General features: G+C 39.8%; 1 protein-coding gene across 5 annotated transcripts in view; it reads right to left on the bottom strand.

Moving 5' to 3' along the window:
* The window catches only part of shf (Src homology 2 domain containing F), a 61,474-nt gene that overhangs the window by 20,085 nt on the left and 19,563 nt on the right, over positions 1 to 21,826 (bottom strand). For 3 of the 5 annotated variants that reach the window (XM_077713655.1, XM_077713657.1, XM_077713659.1), the window contains exon 3: positions 2,201 to 2,419. In XM_077713655.1, coding sequence (XP_077569781.1) covers positions 2,201 to 2,419 — 219 coding nt within the window. Of the gene's footprint in view, positions 1 to 1,548; positions 1,648 to 2,200; positions 2,420 to 21,826 lie in introns of all 5 variants that reach the window. The other 2 variants (XM_077713654.1, XM_077713658.1) reach the window with 1 other exon arrangement.

Genomic DNA, 21,826 nt, shown 5'->3' with positions numbered 1-21,826 from the left:
GTGGTATATTTATCTGATTTTGGTTCAGGATGGTTGAATTATCACTCAGTAATATTGTCAATATGAGAGATTGAATGTCTTTGAGTGCTCTGTGTCGGACTGCCAACCAGTCCACGTTCTATTGTGGTTTGTTTTTGCCCAAAGTCAGCCTTTAATTTTTATTTTTATGTCTCGGTCATTTTAGACATGTAGTGGGAGGTCAGATCTCTACCAACTGACGGTGGATCTTTTATAAAAAATGATAAAAACATTGGGAAAAATTTACTTAAACCTGCTGTAATTCTTAATCCTTACAGTATATTGATCAAAGAATATAAAAAACTCGAAGATACCAAGGAACTGATTTAAAATGTTGAACAGGTGTTCACAACAACACTTTTTCATTTAGTTTCCAACTCCACTTTTATGCGAATTGAATTGTAATGCACTACTCATATCATGAAATATAATTCAGAAAAACTAAAATAAAAACCTCCAGCCGAATATGTGCCTCAACCCAGTTAATCATGCAAAATTTGCCAGTAAAGGAGTAGAAATTCAGCATACCGTCCTTGCAGTAATTGCAACACCAATGGTTACTTTTTGAGATTTCTAATCCACATCCAAAAGGGATATTTTCCTCCCTCTTATACTTTCCGAGTGTCTTTGAGAGTAGAAGAGGAGGCACTAAGTGCTATCCCCATTATCTGCAAGCACGCATCAAACACCCTCTCATTAGGGCCTCTTTTCATACCATCTCAACAATAAAAATGATGACGATCACAAGGACCACCGCAACAAAATCCACCAAAAAAAAGAAAGACGACAATGAGGGAAAGCTAGTTGTCAACTAATGAAACTGTAAAAGGATACTTAAAGGAAAAGACAAGACCTAGTATAGATCACAATTGTCAAAGAAATCTAGATATACATTACTTCATTGTCGGATCAACTTTCACTTTGACCAGAGTCGACTATTTTGCTTAAAATATAAGGAAAGACAATTACGTAGCAACCTGAATCATACACTGCTATTGATAATGCTCGTGTATATAGTTTTCGCTTTCTAGCAGTGTAACCTGAATTGATAAATTATACTTGGTCAATAAAGTGGTGACATACAATATCTGGTATAGGCTCTTATAGTCTTGGAAAATTATTCTTAATACTGTGTTAGCAGAGGATAGTGATGAATTACTGTATCCTTGGAGTAAACCAAGGACTGGTTGCTCATAAATAGACTTGAGTGACAAAAAAAATCATGCTTTAAAGTTGAATTCAGTTCGTATATGATACCATTGTAAAGAAAAGCTCAATATTTTCACTCTTGTTGTCCTTTCATACCCTTTCCTCTGCTAATACCCTTCCATTGTCATAGACCTTCAAAACCAGCTGATTTTCACTTCAATAGATATACCTTTTTTTCATCCTACTAATCAAAAGACCACAACCTGCGGGACCCCCACCCCCCTGCACGTGAATTCCAAATGATTTATGGTTAAAACATCATATTCAAAATTGAAAAAAAAGACAGAAAGACAGAGAGGTCCAGTCGCACAGTGGTGGTACCTGTGGGGGATTTAGAAGCGCAGTCCTTTCTTCTGTGGGGAACTGATCCAGTGCCATTTATTGAGCCCTCGTAGCTAATGCAGTCATAACAAAGCAGAGCTGTTCAAGGATACAAAAAAGAAAATGTATATACATACATATATATATATGATTTATTATCAGGGTATAATGTTTTTGGTGCATTTTCGTTTGTCAAGAACAGCCCTGTTTTGATGTTATGGCTGCCTTAGCCATCTTGGTCTTACATGCACCTGTTTATAAAAACCAAATATGTGGACCCAGGGCCCTGCTTATGGGGAAAACATTACATAGAAGAGGCGACTGTGAATTGACATGACGGCAGGTGCTTGGAAAAGAGAAATGTGTGAGTTTAAAGCTGTAACAAGACATGGAAGGGTTAATAAGACGCAAATGACGAGGTTAGAAAAAAGGCAAACATTTTTGCAAGTACCAGAAACAATCTTTGGATCAAAACCACAGTCAAAAGTAATTTGGTAAAGACAGAAAAGTGCTATTGAATCAAAAAGATTGATGCAATAAAGTTTAGAATGCCACCTTGCTATATTCGACCTTGTCTTATAGATATTTGCAAACATTATATACATCATAGTATTGTTGGAAGCCCACACAATACATCTAATCTCAGATATACCTGCAAAGGCTTTGGAAATCCTCTCCTTTTTCCACTCCCAGGGTTGGTCGTACTCTTCGGGCGGCCGCTCGTCGTCCTGAGGCAGTCGACTCTCACGGGGGCAACGCGAACGATCGGGGTCCGAGTCTCCACCGTTCTCGGTGGGCTCGTAGGGGGTATCATACAGAGGAAGCTGCTTGTTGCCACCATCCTTTGGTCCACGACTGTTAGATCGGATTTCTGAGGATAGGCGAAGAAAAACGGGTTATTGTTCTGACATAAAAGTTTGTGTTGTTTTATCTAGAGTGGTTGTTTTTTTTTGGACTTCTCTATAGGGTCACATTTAGAATGATTCGCGAACCGCTCACATCTGCCAACAAAGAGTCACAGAAGTACTGAACATCTGTTTGGGTTATAAAAAGAACACATGTCACTGTCTATCAGCTTGTCTATAGTAGCCTTTGAATTCCAAACATCTCCTTAGCAAACACACCATTTTTTATCATTTCCCTCTATTATGGATGAGGTAATTTTTTTTTCTTAATATACTGAACTGTCTTGGTTATGGAAGTCCATGGATAAAATGAAAGTGAGGTTTTACAAAGAATGATAATTCGAAACAGCAGGATTACTTTTTTAGAAAAGGCCGTCAAAATAGAACTGTTTTTTTAATATCCTGTCTCTATAGATATTTTTGAATAATCCTGATTTTGTTCAGGAAAAGTTGTATGTCATGTTTCATATGATTCCACAACAAATGCACAAAGTCACTACTACTGAATAACAGAAGATGTTGTAGAGTCATCTTCAATCTTCCCATTGCCACCTGACTTCAACTTGGATGTACTTCCACCCTTTTTCACCCCCGTAAAGCAACACTCCTAATGAACCGCTATGCCCTTGAGAGTTCCCATTTTCTGCGATTGCCCTACAATTCTTCATGAAGCCGTTAGCGTCCAGCATGTGAACCGAATGAAATATTACGCCACCACTGCTGCATAATTGCCTCTTAGCCCAGTGGGAGCTCTTGCAGACAAAAACGAGTGATGTGTTTGGAAGCCTAATGGAGCCACTAGTGGAGGTGAGGCAGAGCTGCTGGAATCTGCGTCCATGTCGAAAGTTAACATTAGACACACTGCCGTTTTTTTATTTCATTGGTAATGTGTGTGATATCAGCACCAAGAACACCAACAGAGAAGCAAATAGTTTCGTAAAAAAGTAGGAAAGGCATCTTTTGCACCACAGGCGGGAATATTTTCCTTTGCTTCCACCTGTGATTGCCTATTTTATGCAATGTGAATGACAACACAGACAAATACAATCTAAATTAGGAATCAAACAATGCAGTGTGAACATAGTCCGAAAATCACAGGTGACAAACATGCTAACTCAAATAAAAATGTGTTTAAGTTCATGAACTGTTTGCAAAGACACAGGACGCTACAGGTGAGGAATAAAAAAGCCACATACATCTCTGGAGCCATGATTGCCTACCCTTACCCACTCTCAATCCTAGTAAAGACCACTGTTACAGAAAATGAAACCAATTTACTCTGGGCTGGCTTTCCTTGTGTCATTTTTTAAGAACAGATGTCAAGGCCTGCCTTTGAAAAGCTGGGTGGGGACACATCTGTCTTGAAAAATTTACAGTCACTGGCATGACATTGAAGGGCTTGCATGTCGCAACACGGCCGCAGTCTTTGACCTCTGTCTTTGCGGCTGAGACCTGTGCACTCCAACCTTGATCCACCCCCAAGCAGGAAGACCCACTTCCTGTCCAGATGCTACACATCTACCTCTAATCTTTGTTCGAAATTTAGCGGTACTTTAAACAGAAGATGGTAGGACAGTGGCTAAATTGGGACTAGTCATTTGGAAAGTCGTTGAGTTCTGCAAGTGTTTGAAAAGTGGAGAAGGGGTGCTTCATTAAAGCTGCAGCAGTGGCCACAAACATCTGTTAAATGCCACGGAAAGTAGTAGCGTGTGCGGTAGCATTCAACCTTTAAACTATTTACTCGTGCAATAAAAGCCAGTGACTAGAATGTGAGTGGAACACTGAAGCCAGTCGGATACATCAAGCTCTCCTGCTGCTGTTAGCCATTTAGATTGTAACAATCTACCAACTGAAGCAAAGCTGGTTTTCATATGCAAACTGTGTGATCAAATGAGAACAAGGCTATTATATATATTATTATTAAGGAGAAATTCTACTGTGCAATATTTTAGAACTAGTACAACTTGAAAGAAGACAGCGTGCAGGTTTTCAAAACAATGACCTTACAAACTATTATAAGAACTAATAAGAAAATGCTAAAACAAAATCATGCTAGAAAGTTTCCTAGCAGTCATGTCTAAAACATGAGCTCCTGAGAATATAAAACACATAAAATTAGCTATCTTAATATAACATTTCATACATCTAAGGTTTCAAACTCTCAATTCTTTTTGTGAAGATACTTTATATCAAATCTTTGTGAAACCAAGACAAAACCTAATTACACATTGGGGTGTGCTCACTTGGGGGTATCTCGTTCAATGTTATACATGCTGCAGTATACGCTGATTTGACAGTGCTACAAAATGTCATTTCTTCAGCGCACATGAAAAGATATTAAAAAGTCCATTATGATGGCTGTACTCACATTTGTGAGATAATGTATTTCTGTTTGCACAAAAAAAATGAAAAAAAATGTCAGGCTCAGTTCGGTATAAAGCCTCCAGCTACTAACGTTTCATCTGGATATTTTTTCTCTGCTCTGACGGGTATGAAAATACACCAATTGAGTAGATGATGACATCCGGACGAGGCAGCTGAATTAACTGATAACACATTCAATTGCTGCCAGGGACACATTAATATCACCGCCTTAAGTAATTCTGCTTAAACGCAGTGTGAATGTTAAAGAAAAATGATATAATTAAGATGTGAACGTACAGTCCGGAGTAGCTGGAGGGCATGTAAGTAACATTCAATTTGGTGAGATGGTGTAGCTGTGCAGCCGAGGTGTGAGTTATGTGATGGCACGTAAGGTGTCAGTCAGGAACGTGGCCGACAAGGGAAGGTGTTTGCTCCTTGACCCGTGGTGGCTTCGCTGCTGACTGTCTTTCCGCTTGGTAAGTGAAGCCGTGAGGCGTCTCATGCCAGCAGAATACTAGAGACCTTGCTACAACACTTTTGCAATTGAGTGGCATCTAGCCATTTTTTGTGTTTGAATGGGTATTTGTCAGTGGATAAAAGAACGGCAGGTTAAATTGAATCTTTCATAATTTTGCACAGGCAGCATTTTTCTCTATTCAAACTGTGCTGCAAAATGATTTGCCCCATAGAGAAGAATTGTTTAATATGTGAATACATTTTAAGTTGATTTGTTAAACCACAATGTATGATTTAAAAAAAAAAGATTATCAAAATTAATAAAGAGTGAAAAGTCAAAATTTCTACTGTTCCGTTTTTGCAGTAGCTTCAAGGATTTATTTGTACTCAAATAAATTCAGGTTGTCCCTTGCCTAAAGTGTAATATTTTTAGTGCTTTGTCTTTCAGCATTACATTAAAAAAGCTATTTTAAAAAAATACATTCTCTTCAACCTTTAAGGAATGTATAAATGTCTTTATTTGTGTATGTACTGGATGTCTATTGTGTATGTACTGGGTGTCTATTAGTTTTTACACAACATATGCATTTGCCCTTCCCTTAAATAACCAGTACCAGAAAAACAAAGAAAAAGCTTGTGAAGAATTATATACACAAGACAACGACACGTACGTAGATTCATTCCCTGACTTGTGGGGCGGACAACAAGCCGGAGGAGACAACAGAGCACAAAGGCATGACAGAATTAAGCCAGACAAAGTGATGGAGAAGAAGAACAAGAAGAAGAAGAGGGGGAAGAAGAAGAACGAAGGCCTTGGGGATGTTAGACAAAGAAATGCAGTCAATAGATAAAGCGGGCTAGACAAGTGAGTGTTACACACAGTCGACAGCTATAAACACTGGAAACAGAGTGTCACAGTGAGTCAAAGGTAATGAGGTGAGGGACATTTCTTTGTACGACAGTCCCTGAACACAACACTCTCAGCCTCATTAGGGAAAACGCCGAGTTTGGAAGGATAGAAGCTGAGTATTATGCAACATAGAATGACTACATTTTAATTACTGCTTTAATATAGTCCTAAACATGTTAAATAATTGCAAAGCTACTTGACATAATGTAAGTGAGAAATGACTAGATTTATGGTACCTAAGTGATTAGCCCATTGAACTTAAATTTTCTGGGTAGGTGAAGAGAAAGAATGATGACATTTTGTCGCATGAGGGCAAAGGTAGAATATACTTAGAGGAATTTGCAGCTAAAAATAAATCAAAACACACTTCAAATTATTTAATTCTCATGAGATGTTTTTTTAAATTTGTAGTATTATATTTAGTTCACCAAAGCTTTTGAGACAGCAAGTTCATTTAGAACCTTACAAAAAAGCTCCTTTAAGCCCAGCGGGGAGGGGTTTGGAATTATTTCCCTAAAACTAGCCTAAAGTGAAGACTTTAAGAGATGGAAGCTTGAATCCTTGAGCAGAAGCTCTAGGAGCAAATTGTTTGGTTGCTGTTATTCAACGTGATTGGAAGTGAGCGTCTGGCACGGTGTAATGACTAATTAAGTGGACTGGCTGTCAAACTGGAGATGATAACTGAACACTAAGGGAATGTGCCCGTGTGCGTGATTGAATTCAGAAGAGGCAATGCCTTACTCAAGCAAATTCCCAGGGTCCATTTTGGGCATCGATCTTGGCCGGTGAGCGGGCGCAATCACTGCTCATTAAGAGCTAGGTGAAAGCTGGTTAATGGAAAAGATGAATGTGGAGATTGCTTTCAAATGTTGCCTAGATAATGGGACACCCCCAAACACACAACCTGCTAAGCTTGATAAGCAGTCAAAGTAAATGGCCAAGTCCATTCTTTAATGTGGTTCGCTATGTAGTTTATTTGTAGCACAGAATTTCAAATGTTTTCCCTGTTAGATTGGTTTGAGTTTTATGTATGTTCAGGCATTTCACATGAAATAATGGGCTAGTTCATTTCTTTTCATTAAAAAAGACATAACAAAATTAGTGCTGATAAAACTTGTTCTTTCAATCCAGTTCTGTTAGTATGTATGTCTATCAATTATCCATCCATCTGGCCATCTATAAATCTGTCTATCAATAAAAGCTATCAGGCCATCCATCTGGTCATCTATCATCTAAACATCTAGCTGTCCAACAACCCATACAACCACCGTCATCCTCTCTGTTCCTTTTATTTGGTTGTATGGTAGGTATAGGGACCAAAGTTACAATTTGCAGTTATTTCAGTCAATCTGCAGTGCAGCAGGACATGTTAAAGACACAACTTCATGTGGAGGAGTGAAACGCGGAAGCCGAGTTATTTTCTGCTGGTGGCTATTGTTCCTCTGGCGCAGATAAGAAGAGCCACGGATTATAGACCCAGAGTGCACCCGGAGTTCAGATCGTGCTGGAGGAAGACGGCCAAGTATGAGAATGTGGGAGTGAGATTTGTGGATTCAAAGGGAATGACACTAAAAAGCGAGGAGGACTGTGTCAGTCAACGGCAAGTTCAGTGGTGTGGAAAGTTGCGTGTGTTCACAAACACGTGGCTGTGCTTTGGGGGGGGGGGGGGGGGGCAAATAGTGGGATAGTAACACTTGGATGTCAATTTGATAAATAGTAACTCTATGGCCTTTTCCCAATGGGCGTCAACAGCCCATTAGTGATGATAGGAACACTTGCAACATCTTCACCTTGGACCCTCACCCCTTCAGTTTGAAGACGTATCAAGTCGGTCTATCCATCTACTTTTCGATCCATATATCTATTTATAGTATCTATCTATCCTCATGTCTACTATCGACCTATTCTTCATCCTCCTATCATCTATGCTCATTGTTATATCTTACATCCCTTCTCTTCAGTCCATCTAGCATGTTACCATGTGATCCCTCATCTATGTAGCCATTCAGGCCATTCAATTCAAAGCTGGTTTTGGCATACAACCTACAGAGTTCATGGACCTCTGTCTCTACAATTTGAAATGGTATCATCGCGTTTATCGGTGCGCCATCTTGCTACACTTTGGCCTCAGGTGTATTATGGTGTGCAATTTCCGTTCCCCAGTTGAATTTATAGTCTCTGGCTAATATTTCCTCAAAGGGTAATTAGGCGTCTTGTCATTTAGACCTACTCGGCAAAATGTGTTTGCAATGATGAACCTTTCTCCCTTTTGTTGCAAACAATGTGGACACCAGAAAACATTTGACTTTTTGGGTGCCTTCAGTTTCTGTTATCTCTGTTTTCTGTCAGAAAATGCTTCACATTAAAAAAAAGTAAGTTCCACATTAAGAGTACCGAAGTTCCCAAAATGATCCACATTTATAGTAAGTTCCTATGATGTACCATGAACTGCGTGTGACCCTGCTTTATGAAGATTCTGACTAAACCAAATAAAGAATAGACTGTTCCTCAACTTCAAAGACTAATTAGGAGAGAGAAAATGCAGACTACAGCATCAGCACATTCTAAAATAGTGTTTAATTAATTGAAGAGTGCATGAATATTCATTGTAGAAATGAAACAAAAAACATCAATGGGGAAACTTTGCATTGATTTGTAAATAGCGCAAAGTATGACATTGCTCAGAATTGGTGCGCAGAGACTATCCAAGGTAAATAAAGCTTGACTTTGGGTTGGTTGAGAATTACTTTTTTACAATTTTTTCTGGTTTATATTTTTAAGGTAAGAGTTATGGTGTTATTATGGCTGTTGTTTTGCCTCACAGAACCACATCTGACTGTAAAAAAACAACCATCTAATTAATGGATTTTTAAATATTAATTAAAATATAACAGTTGGTCACAACACAAATAAATCCTACCGAGAAAATGGATTGGAAAAGAAAAAGTACTCAATGTTTACTGGTTTGAGGTTTTACGAGGTCTTTCTGAATGGCTGCAGTGCACCAGCTTTCCATCAATTTCAACAGCAGCACTGCCAAACATCAGTCAGCATGCTACTAAATTTTAAAGTCCTCACTGGATCACACTATTTCAGGAAGGCCACAATAAACACTGCAGAGGAAACTCGCATGGAAGTTGAATAGGAGCAGCGGTATGTAGGCACAATAGGGTTCACTATCAAAGACAGATTCTCTCTTCTACGTACGTAATGAAACATAACCTGATTTCTTCAAGCATTACAGTCCATAGGTCCTAACGTGTAATAGTACCCCACTGCTAAGAGTAGTATTATGGACACATGGGACGTTTGTCCTTACACTCTCCACTCTACGTCACGGTGTTTGAAGGGAATGCCACACGCACCACCCGCTCCGGACTGTAATTACTACAACGCGAAAATGTACAAAGAGAGTTTTAGCGTGCATGCTTAAAACTCTACTATGTCATTATGGACGACTGGAAAGCCTTGCCAGGCTGCATACTTGCAGGTTGCCAATGATGACAGATAAAATGGTGGCGTTTTCTTCCTCCAATAACTTGGCCAGAATATTACATTCAATCTTTAGGGCAATAATAATCTAAACATTCTAAAATGTTGATCCTTTCGTGTGTCCAAGGTAAATTCTGAAGTAGACCCCATATTGACCATTGGACATCTGCCTGCTCTCTTTACAGGAATTAAATATACAGAATTCCAAACTGGGTAGTCACTGTCATTTATTTCTGCAGTTGTCCTTTTGATTTTTTTTGTGGGAGTAAGTGGGCATTAAGCTGTTCAAGAGGCACTATCGACACTATTGAGGGCTGAGGGTCTAGTCGTGGGTGTAGAGACTTTTAGCGAATGCGACTTCATGCACTTCCTGCTTAGACACAGGAAGCCTCTGGGATCCTGTCAGGAAGGAGGGCAGCTGGGGGAGGGGTTGCAATTTCTTCTCCTAGGTTTCCATTCTCCAGGAATTGTCAGCCTTTTTCCTTTACCCTGTGATTCATAGCTGGGTGCTGAAGAAGTCAAGAGTAATGCGGCAGTGCGTCTTATCACCATGCTGGCTATGTACTCCCCATTTTACACTCAACGCTGACTAAATGGCGGCCGACCTTTTCAGGCTGCCAGTTGCGGCAAACAACTCTTGACTAGAAATATGGACGGCTAGAGAAGCCATGAATAAAAACATGAACGGATGAGAAGATAATGCAGTGGCTGAGGATGATGGCGAGTAAGGGAGGGGGGGGGGGGGGGGGGGGGTTATTGTATCATTTGTTAGATTCCAATAGCTGTCTGCCCGCATAAGGTAACCTCATTTTTTAGCATTCATTAGTTATTCAAGCAGAGCATAGAGAACCTTTTGTCTCCATGCATGTGTGGAATGTAGTCCAATTGGCAAAGAGTCATTTCATCACTTTAAATATGAACAGATCACTCTGAGAAAAGGGAATTCATCACAATCAAAGACTCCATTTTGACAATCGTTAATGACTTCATCTGATCATTGTCGGGAAGGAGTCAATCAACTAATTGTTTTAACCATATTTCCTTAGGGAAATATGTTTTCGACATCCAAATGTACTCAACCATTATCCTGGAACTTTAGTGTTAAAAAGCTCCAGAAACATATGCAAGTCTTTGGATAAAGTGTCATTCGAAATCAAAATGGAGATGAAGCATCATTCTAGAGAAATAAGCAGACCAAGTGAAGGAAAGAAATAGCTAAGAATGACTGAAAGAAAGGTCATGGGGGAACAGGTGAGGACGCAGAAGGTGACGCGTGGGCAGCGATGCGTGGGTCCTGGCCGCTGCCATTTGATGTGTGCTTGGGACGCTCCAAACAGCGGCCAAGCTCAGAGGGGAACCTGGTTATTTATCGACATGTTTGGACAATCCACCATCTGCCGCATTGTCAGAAACCTTCCAATTTGGAAATGAATGCAAAGCATATGGAAAGAAGCATAAATGAAGGCCAGCTTTCTCAGTGGTACACAAACAAGGATAAACCAACGTACTATATAGTTTATCGGAAAATGCTCCAAAAGTGTCTTTCAGTCTTACAGTTTAAAAAAAAATGTTAAAAACAAGTTTTAAAGAAGAATTTATGGAATGAATTGAAATTGTTCTTTTTGTTTTTTTTTTTTTTTTTTGGGCAGCTTTCAACCGGTTCAAAGTGTTTTTGGGTAGTCAAACTGACCAAACTGCCACTATGAGGAAAGAAATTTGGGCACGTTTTTGTCAAATATTATCATATTGACATTCACTGCTATGAGGAGGGAAATATCCTGCTTCCCAAATTCAACCAAGTCATTTTCTCATTACAGGAGTGCAGAACACAGTGTTCACAGTCAGATTTACAGCGCCCCGCAAGAATCATTCATTTGTATACAGACAACAAAGGTAAAAATTGCAGCAGAATTTAAAAGGCTGTTTTCTTCTCATGTGTCTGAGCATTTAGCATGCAGCTAAAATTCCAAACACAGAAAATTGTATTTGGCTTTCACCAAGCTATTGCAATACGCTGGATGAGCGGTGATGAACAAACAGGAACAACAAAAGGTAGAGTGCCTCTCCTAGCCATCTGCGGGGGTACTTTTTTGGCATAGACTGGCTGCGAAGGGCTGGCGGCTGGACATAAATGAGGGCTGGCTAAATAGAACTTCATTTCCAGATCTCATTGTCAACAAACAAAGACACGGCACAACGGGGAGTCAGGATGAAAGGTGGATTGTCGGAATACATGACTGCTTAAGAGGTAGCCTGCAGCTTACGTAAACATCTTCAAAGTTTCCTGGTTATACAGCGATTGTCTCAACCAATGAAGACAGTGAAAGACGCTCGACTTCTGGATGAAATATCAAATAGTAATACTTAACCATTGCATATTCTTGCTAAGTGGGCTGCTGTATAGATGGATACACGAGCATAAGGAGAAAAGATCAGTATTGGTTTAGAACAATTATTTGGATACTATATCAATCGAGCCATAGAGGGACAAAAGATCAAGGTCAATTTAGTACAGAGATCTTTTGTGATATGGACAAGATTCCATCTTAATTTACCATATCACTGTGTCTGATCATTTAATATTAGTCACGCAATAAAGAAAACACACCCTGAAGACAAATCACACATATGCTAATCCCTTACTCCTGATTCAGCCTATTGTCATGCCCAAGTCGCAATGTGTAATCATGAATAAAACTGCTTGTCCTCGCTATCACTTAATTTTAACCTAATTGCCCGATTCCAAAAGCCAAGTAGATTTCTCCGTTAGAAACAAAAGGCAGGCGGCTAAATATTGCACAGAATCCAAACTGTCAGCAAGTGTGTGTTCCTTCTTCATCGCAGCGGTGTTGATTATCATAATGAGACGAGACAGCTGGTCTCAGGTTTGCTATCATTTTTTTTCCTCAACACCCTGATGGAGGTTTGATAGCATGCCAAGCACGCTGTAATCCTCAGCGAAAAAGCCAGCAGAGCGACAAGTGATGGAAATGTGCTTTGGATTCCAGATGATACGCAATTTAAAAATGCACAACTTTATGGACCTATGGCAACACTCGTTATAGCAATGGAGTTCTTTGCCCGCCAAGATCCACTGGAGTAAGCGCAAACACCTGTAGTGTGCCCCTGTCGCCTAAGGCTTAATTAAACAAACATTAGTGCTTTCAACACGTTAGACTGTTTAATGGCCGCACACAGATGGCCTTTATTCCCTAATTTATCAATTTCGGGCTTGAACAGTTGGATCGCCTATTTTTTTTGTTGCTTAAACAGCGCTTCGTCGCGCCACGACCGCACCTGGTCTCGCCATAATCACACTAACTCCCTTGATTCTGTGTAAAGGCAAATGATGCCAAATCATTTATTATTGTTTAGAAATTGGGAATCGTGCTCTTTGGTCTAGTATAGTTGTGAACTGAGTGTATGAACTGTAAGCTCCGAAAATTAAATTGCTTTCCTTGTTTATGGCCGCTTGTAATGTTTTTCCATGCAATCTGCACTTCGATTTTAGAAGTAGCCGACCGTAACAATTAGTCAGCTGACACTATGACAGCGTTTGTATGAAAGGCTATGAGTGAAAAAAAATGAATACAGGCTTAAATCAATGATAAAAAATAATTGTATTTTCTCTTTGATATTAAGGCTAATGGGGACCTGGTTAGTGTAAAAACAAAGAACTATCTTTTTACATGATGAAGTTCCTGAGAAAAATGATGATCATATCAAACATGGACACCAGGCCATTGTAGTCCAAAATGTAACATTGTATAGTCTTGTGACAATCAAAAATGTGATGTCCACACATGTGGACGCCAGGTCACAGAAGGTCAAATAATACTTGAGGCATTAGTTAATTCTAATCGTCATGTGAAGTCAGTAGTTTTTGCAAGGCAGGCAGCCTTACTAGTACCTGATTCATCACTTTCCACTGTCCCAATTGGACTTTTTAAACAATGCAGTGAACCCTGATCAAGAGCTATTAATAAGCAGAAAGGCTCCTCTTAACCTTGCGTGGTCTTTACCTCTGCTGAATTAATAATCACCTATCAAATGTTTACATAGTGTCACTTGTCCACTGAGAGCGCCATCGTTTGCAGTTTTTTTTTCCACCCTGTCTTTTAATGGACAAATGATCCAGTCTGTAAACACAGCCTGTTTGTTTGGCATCTGCTTGACAAGGGTTCAATAAGGCCATTAGGAAGCCAGTTTAACAGATGGGTGATGTTGTTCTTTAAACTGTCACAACATCCGGACGTGGCCTCTGTCACTATAATATTGTTTAACATTGATAAACTTGAGGAGCAGGTTTTGTTGCCAAGCGTTTTTGTGAATAAAGAAAGTGACAACAGGAAGTTCAGGTAAAAACGCAAAAGGAGTGGTGCAAATTGAATTAAAAAAAGAAAAAGAAAAGTAGAAACTCCAATCTATTTCAGGTAGACCATTCATAAATTCACTTTTGTCTCTGGGTAACCTACTGCAGTAAATCATGCCAAGCCCCGCTTGGAAATAGAAAGGAAAAACAGAAGTATCCCAAACTCTAGATAGAAACTTCAAACCCTTTCTGTCAGTATCAGTACAAACTACAGCATTGGAATGCAAATTTGAACTATCAAATTTGCTGGTATTTCGAGATAAATTGTGAGAGATATTTCTGTTGTTTTTAAAAGCTTCCTAACTAAAAAGAAAATATCCTTGAATCACATACATCAGGTCAGCAGAACCATTACAATGAGGTGGTTGTAAACCTAGTGGAGATAGGAGGGGTGGGGGGGTGATAGCTGGGAATTGCTGGAAGTGTAAGGAAACATTGATGAATCGAGGCATGATAAAATTCCCAAGGGGGTGAAAACAGAGATGCTTAAATGAGTAATGGATCACACATGGATGTGGCAAAAAACTGCTGTGCTCGCTGTGGATACCCCACCCCTTTGACCACCACCCGGTCTCCTCCTGAATTACCCGCCAGGCCCTTGTCTGCATCCTCAGAAGGCAGGAAATACTAGGTCATGCAACTTGTCACCCAAGCGTAGTCCTATAAAGCCCCAAAGGGTTCAATTACTCAAGCTGCAGACCCCCGCGACTGCAATATGCTGATCATTGTTATCGGATATCAGCTCGAATGCGACAAGAAGAATTTATTGGTATAAATCATGCCTCAACTATGAAAAAGCTACATCTCATCTCATGAAACACGGCATGCTTAGTCAGACCTTAAAAGGTTGAAACATTTTACGATGTATATGACATGATATCGTACAGTGCATGCCTGCAGGAATCAACATTAGCATTAGCAGCATGCAGGAATGTAATAATCTCAGGAATCCCCATGGACCTTGAGGTAGAGGCCTGTAAAAATGCAATGCATCCATAAGGTAATGAGAAGGAAGAACTGTGCTTAGCCTTGGGATGCAGACTGTGCACGAGTTATATGCATAAAAATAGAAAGACTGGAATTGAAATCAGTTTGCACATTGATTTGTCTATCCTTCCAAATATCTTGAACCTATCAAAACTAAAACCAGCATCCCTTCAAGAGATGCTTAGGTGCTTACTGGCTCTATCTTTTGGAGTTTTAGACTGTATATGTTATGTCACAGACATGAGAGAAAGGTTTTGGTGAATGTGACAGAAGAGTATAAGTGGAACACTGCACCCTCAAAACCTCTTATGCAAAACTCATGAGTGTGTTCCGCATGAAGAAAATCCTTCACTTGGAAGACAACCTCACTTTCTACCAAAAATAGGCACTGGGGCAGAATAGGATGCATCAATTCTCAAATTGCCCCATGTGCATGCCAGAGGCCGCATGTCGAAACAAACATATTTGGAATACTAGTCATCTTTCCATCTTTTTTTTCAACTTTTGGAAAGTTAAACCCATATATTTATTGGCTTGCAAATTATTGTGTTCTAACAGATAGAATAGCCATGCCAAATCTTTGCTCTTTTTAGGAAATAATGCGTGTTTAGGAATGGAAGCTCAGAGTCCAATTGCTTTGTTGTGGTGTTGACCACTTTTTTGACAGAATGTGCTGTGGTTATAATTCTTGAATCCAAAAGAGAAAATACAATCACAAATGGATTACATTCCCTTAAAATACAAACAATTTGACTGACAGCGGTAGAAACTGAAATATTCCTTAAATTCAGGGATTCACAAACAGTAGGGTGTGCAACTACCCTCCAAGATGAAACTACAGGGTACAAGTAATGTTTATAAATGGAACACATTTTGGTTCAAGAAAAGAAGGCTATAATAATTAAAAATAAATAAAATACCATACATGAAAGTACAGCTCTAACACTGTAATTCCCAAAACATTTGCAATTATACCCTCAACTGTCCCAAACAATAAAATATAATACAAAGTACAGTATACATGAATGTCTTCAATACCTAAAGAAGCAATTCATAGACTAACACGTTTTATCCTTTGTTTTACAGATTCAAATCTGAAAGAGTAGCCAGCAGACACAATGGTGGTGGTGATTAAGTGGCCTAGGACATCCTGTGTGCTCTCAATGGCCCAGCTGTTCCTGTTCCTAGATTCTATTGCATTTGGACTAATTTGATTACCACAGGTTCCATTCAAAAGGTAACCAGCATCCTGCTGGGTGTATTTCCTCGCACTCTCCACAAGACATGTTGTACCGCCAATGTCACCTGGCATGACAAGCCTGTGTGTCGCTTAGGGACTTCTGGGGAGTTTTGAGGGGTACTGGTTAGCCCCATCTGGCATGACAAGCCTCTTGGTCGCATAGGGACATCTAGGGAGTTTGGAGGGGTACTGGTTAACCCCATCTGGATGCCCTTTGAGCATAAAGGCTGACAGTGACATTATTCCCATCTCAGGACTGTAGGTTAGCCTTTTGTCTATTGCTTCAGTTTTTAAAGCATAGAATTGTGCACTTTCTGCAGCCCCTTTTCATCAACTGAGCACTCCAGCGACCCATCTGGAATCAAACATTTTTACCCAAAATGTTGGTTCTATTTTACAGGCTTAAAGAAGAAAATTTAAGATTCTACTGTGGTGTTTCGTCCATAACAAAAAGTAACTGCAGATCACTAAGCTGGAGGTTCACCACACTTCAGTGCTATGGCAAAGCTCTCAAAAAAGCTGTGCCCGCGAGGCCCAATGAGCCACTCCGAGGAGCCAGGTTTGGGCTCCTGTCTGGCCAAAGCTTCGTTAATCACCAGAAAGACAATAAGGAGAACATGTCAACTATCTAGAGACATTCTGGAGGAAGGGTTTGCGGTGCCATGAGATGCACAAGGTTTACCAATCCAGAACGCCTCGTTTTGACAGCCAAATCATATCCACCTTATTGGATTTGGCAAAGGGAGATTTATTTATTTAGCTTTTGACATTAATAATTCATCCCGTCCCGTTTCCGCATCTCATCGTACGCCAGGCCACAAGGGGAAAGAGGCCACACGCTGCAACAAACAGCTGTCAGAAAAACACAACAGCAAAATTGAAATGAATTCTCAGTCGTCCAGGTTAAGGGGTGATAGCGTTCCAGCGTAGAACATTTCCATCTCGCCATGTTGCAAGCTGTCACTCAATTCCGCGCAAAATGAAAATAGTTCTTTTAAACTCATCCTTTTCTATGCATAGCACTAGTTGAAAACATTTTCTCTAACCCTTCACAAGGACCATTGGAAAATGAAGGCTAACTTGTATTAACAGTTTAAGGATGTAGATCTTCACTGACATTTCTACATTAACTAGCATGTAGAAGTGAAACCAAAACACTAACATGATGTTTTTTGGTCACAAATGGAATGCATTCAAGGAAACAAAAACAAAACAGAAACCTAACAAACCCTCAATACCTCATTTCCATTACTTTTGTTACAACTCCCTGATAAAGGAGCACCTCACTAGCCCTAATGAGACTTCTCAACCACACACACCATATCAAATTAACAGCCCCATCCTATTACAACCCATTTAAGTCCCCAGCAGCCATCCTCTGAGTAGAAACAGCGTCTCACCTCATTGAACCGGCGAGCCCATTCCATGATTGATAAGATGAGATTGAAGCTAAGACAGAATGGCGCCTAAGGCAGAAGGACCGCCAGGCTTGTATTCTACGTAGGCAGACAGAATGGTAGTCATGTGGGCCAAATGAAAGCTGTCTATACGTATTCCTGCAAGAGGTCTTTCCACAGAGTAATTATCCTCCTGATGGAATAAGTAATGAAGGGAAAAGGTCACATGGAGCTGCTGTCAAGAGTCTAATATTCATCGACAAAGCCGCCAAACATTTAGAACAGAAGAATATGTATGAATAGGTCACCGTCAGAGAGGAATAATTGAAGCGATCATATCTGAAATACAAGATTGAGTGATTGTTTGAATGCTCTTCAAGACTTCTTCCAGGATTGGCAGGGGAATATTGTAACACAAAAGCCGAAGAAAAACGAAAAAGCAATAGTGCAGTAATAGTATTTTAACACTTCCATCTTGTTCAACAGCAGAGTTGGTGCTCAATTGAACCGATATGAAATTTGAATGACAATGGTACAACGGGGAACGTTTTGGGTAAATGTTTCAAGAACAAAAAAAAAACATTCGTCATAAAACTATCTATGTATCATGTAGTATTGGTAATTTTATTTTTCTAAACTGACCTTTGCTGGAGTTTTGTGGCTGTAGTTTAAACTAAAACTTAAAGTTTAGAGTGTCTTTGCATAAATGGGACAATAAAAGGGAAAATATAACTTAATACAAATGCACAGAACTTATCTTGTGACAAGGGTGCTTTTAACTTGAATGTTTAGCATAATGCTCATAAGTAAAATAAATAAATAAATAAATAAACACGCTGAAGAATAAGTGGAACAAATGCAGAAACCTTAGAATGTTTGAAATTACACCTAAATATGCTTAAAACTTGTAAGTGAAAAAATACACCCTGCTGGAGTTTGCCCATTGCTGCCTGTTAACGTGTAACCTGATGACAGTTTTACAAGGAAGTATTGTACAATAATGTTTGTCTGAGTAGTTACGATGGACATCCAACTACCCCAGTGTTTATTGTATTGGCGATATACAGCTTAGTCGGGTATGTTTGGCAGATTAATGTGCAGTGAAAAGAAATATCCAGCATAATTACATCTTGGCACTTGGAAGACACACTCCACTTGCTGTGATAAGGTTGTAATGTGGCGTTGGTTTATTCTCCTAATTAATCTGCTGCCTCAAAACCAAGGGAGACTCCAATTTACAGTGAGACCGATACCACAATCAATTAGATGCCGTACACATTGTTTTTTTAAAGAGGAAAGGATAACAGTTGGGATCAGGTTATAATAATAAGGGCCAGAGGAGACATTAGGACATGTGTGAGAAAGTGAAGGTCATCCTTGGGTAAATGTCACAAATAAATTGGCTAGAGAAAGTGAGAAGTTGTTTTATAAGACAACAAAGTGTTCTTTAAGGGGCTTAGTGTATAGTCTATGGAAATGAAAGCAGGATTCCCGGGTGGCTGCCTCTAGGGTAGAATAATGGAAAGCAAGCGTGCACTGAGGCAAACATGCAGTACACACTCAGTAGAAAAGAAAGGAAGTCAATCTTGGAAATGAGGCAGAGGGGGAAAAATGGCCAGTGAGGATTCAGTGAAAACAAAATCAAGTGGAAGAAATGTCAACCGGATGTTGTCTATCCAGACAGACAGGCACAGAAGATTGAATTTTCATTTTGCACACAACCAAGAGGAGCATTTTCCTGTCCTTTCACACAACAGCACGTCCTCTCCAAATTAAATAATGGAAAATGTGCTCAAAGCCTGCAATGATATGCATATCGAAATCACAAAACTCAGATTCACAATACTAAGACACGCATTCAACACACCCTATAAACCTAAAAAAAATGTTTCAATGTTTAATAAAATTTGACTTATGTATATTTTTATTGCAAGTTGCCAAGTCAAATTGTTCTACAAATGGTAAATTGTGAATTAGTCATGGATTTTGACAGTTGAGAAAAGCAACAATGTATTGTACACATAATACATCATGTAATTGTCACAATTTCAGCAGCTGTATGGAGGGCACTCCTAACCATGTATCGCTTTATCACTTAGCTGTCAACCATCACATGACCTACTCACTCATATAAACAGTTGCAATGTAGCAGCAAGACATAGAGGAAGCTTACATCATGGCTAGTACATTCCAGTTGGCATATATTATCCTACTGTGGTAGGCAGTGCCAAGCCAACATTGGATGAATGGAATGGCCAGACTCCGTGCTTTACAGCTGGGTGGCTGAGGAGAAGGAAAGGGTGTGGGCAAGGCGGGCAGCCATTTCGACAGAGGTCACAGTGGGCTGTAATCATTCATTTGAAGAGAAAAGATGAACGAAACTTAAATACCCAGTTTGGGGATTTTGCACTTTTGCATGCGTTGATATGAACTACGCAAGATAGAGATTTACCCAGCTGCCGCACTTCACACATAGACGCATTCCTGTGGGTCATCGGATATGTCAAGTATCCATTCGCCCCCAAGTGCCCGCAAGTCAGAGCTTGCGTCTTCCCGTCACAGGCTCTTACTTGACTTGAGGTTGATTGTTGAGAGTGAATTACCAGCGTAGGAGCAGATGGCTGGCTCAAATACATGGCAAGCGTGTGTGTCTGTAAGAGTGTGAGTCCGTGCTAGGGTTAAGAGAGGCCATGGGGCTTGTTGACAGTGCAGTGTGACAAAGCTCTCTTTTTGTCATGAAGGGTGTGCAAGTGGACGCCTTACATGCTACAGCTGTTGGGGTACAAGACAGCAACAGATGGACACTCACAAGTGGGGGTAATGGTACGCCAAAAAACACAGTTCAATGTGCACCTTGGTCTTCAAGTCATGTTAACATTGGATAAAGGAAGAAAAGTAAATGCACAACAATACTGTTTCTTTTCAGTATACATTCGTATATAGATATGTATGAGGTTAACCATGAAATGGAATGAATAGCTACAATGATTAGAATTCTATCCGACTTTTTGTCTTCTTAACCTCAGTTGTCTAAGAGGACATTCTTAAGCAACTACACTGCATTTGCCAGGAACATAATTGAATCTAGTCCCCTCTGAAAGCTACTGCGCTCGCATCATTAATCTACCACTTGATACTCGACAAGATGGCAGCACCAAAACAAAAATTATAAGAGAGGGAGACATATTTAAGAAGTGTGCATATTGTCTTGAAATACAAATCTTAGCTTGTAATACCTGCGTCTGTCTGCGTTTTTGTGAAATGCGTGGGAAGTGTGCTACACAGCTTCGGAGTGTTGTTGCGGCATGAATAATGTAAACAAAAAAAGCTTGTTGACGGCAAGCTGGGACAAAAGTCATGCAGAGACTAAGGGAGACATGTATTTTGTTCTTGTCATTAAATTCAAGGATTAACAGAACCTGAATCCTTATTTTTTAAATTGTTTTCCTGAAATTCTGATTTTTTAAGGGCAAGTCCCGCTTTTGTTACCACAACAACCGGAGGAAAAGCTTAAGATTAGCGATTAAACAGGCTTCTACACATTGATGCAAAACACAGATTGTGGCAACAAGGTTAAGTAATTTTACTCATAAAGGCTGCAATTCTTACACATTACCCTGAGCAATTCATCACCAAGCGAAATTCCTTTACTCATTAAGACAGATTACAATTCATGACAAACACTTTTTCCATTTTTTATGTCATTAATATGGAGAGAATGACAACTCCCCTGGGATATTGTGCACTGGTTTTACATCACCAGAACCAGTCTGCCAGATGATTGTATAACTAATTGTCAGCCACTGGCTGCTACGACAATGAAAATATGACACGAATGGCCAGCTTGCTTCTAGCCCAAGCTGCGATTGTAGAAAAAATGACGAGCCAGGCTGAAGCATTCCAATGTGTCATAAAGTCAATACTGCAATACATGTTCAATCATTAAAACTAATCTGTCACTTGAGATTGATGACTGATGACTCAGTCTCAAGTTGTGTAAAGAAGGACAACATGCCATCAGCTATGACAAGTTGAGCTCCATCGATGGAGAAGAATCAGAGACATTCCTGAGCTGATAGTATTCCCGGTATTGGATCTGTTAAACTAACAATAAGCTTTTCCTGAGTAACGCGAGCAGCTAACTCTGGGGCTACC

This window comes from Stigmatopora nigra, chromosome 3 (assembly GCF_051989575.1).
Source record: "Stigmatopora nigra isolate UIUO_SnigA chromosome 3, RoL_Snig_1.1, whole genome shotgun sequence".
Classification (NCBI taxonomy): Eukaryota; Metazoa; Chordata; class Actinopteri; order Syngnathiformes; family Syngnathidae; genus Stigmatopora; species Stigmatopora nigra.
Note: the sequence above shows the minus strand (reverse complement) of the source record. Positions and strands in the feature narration are given on the sequence as shown.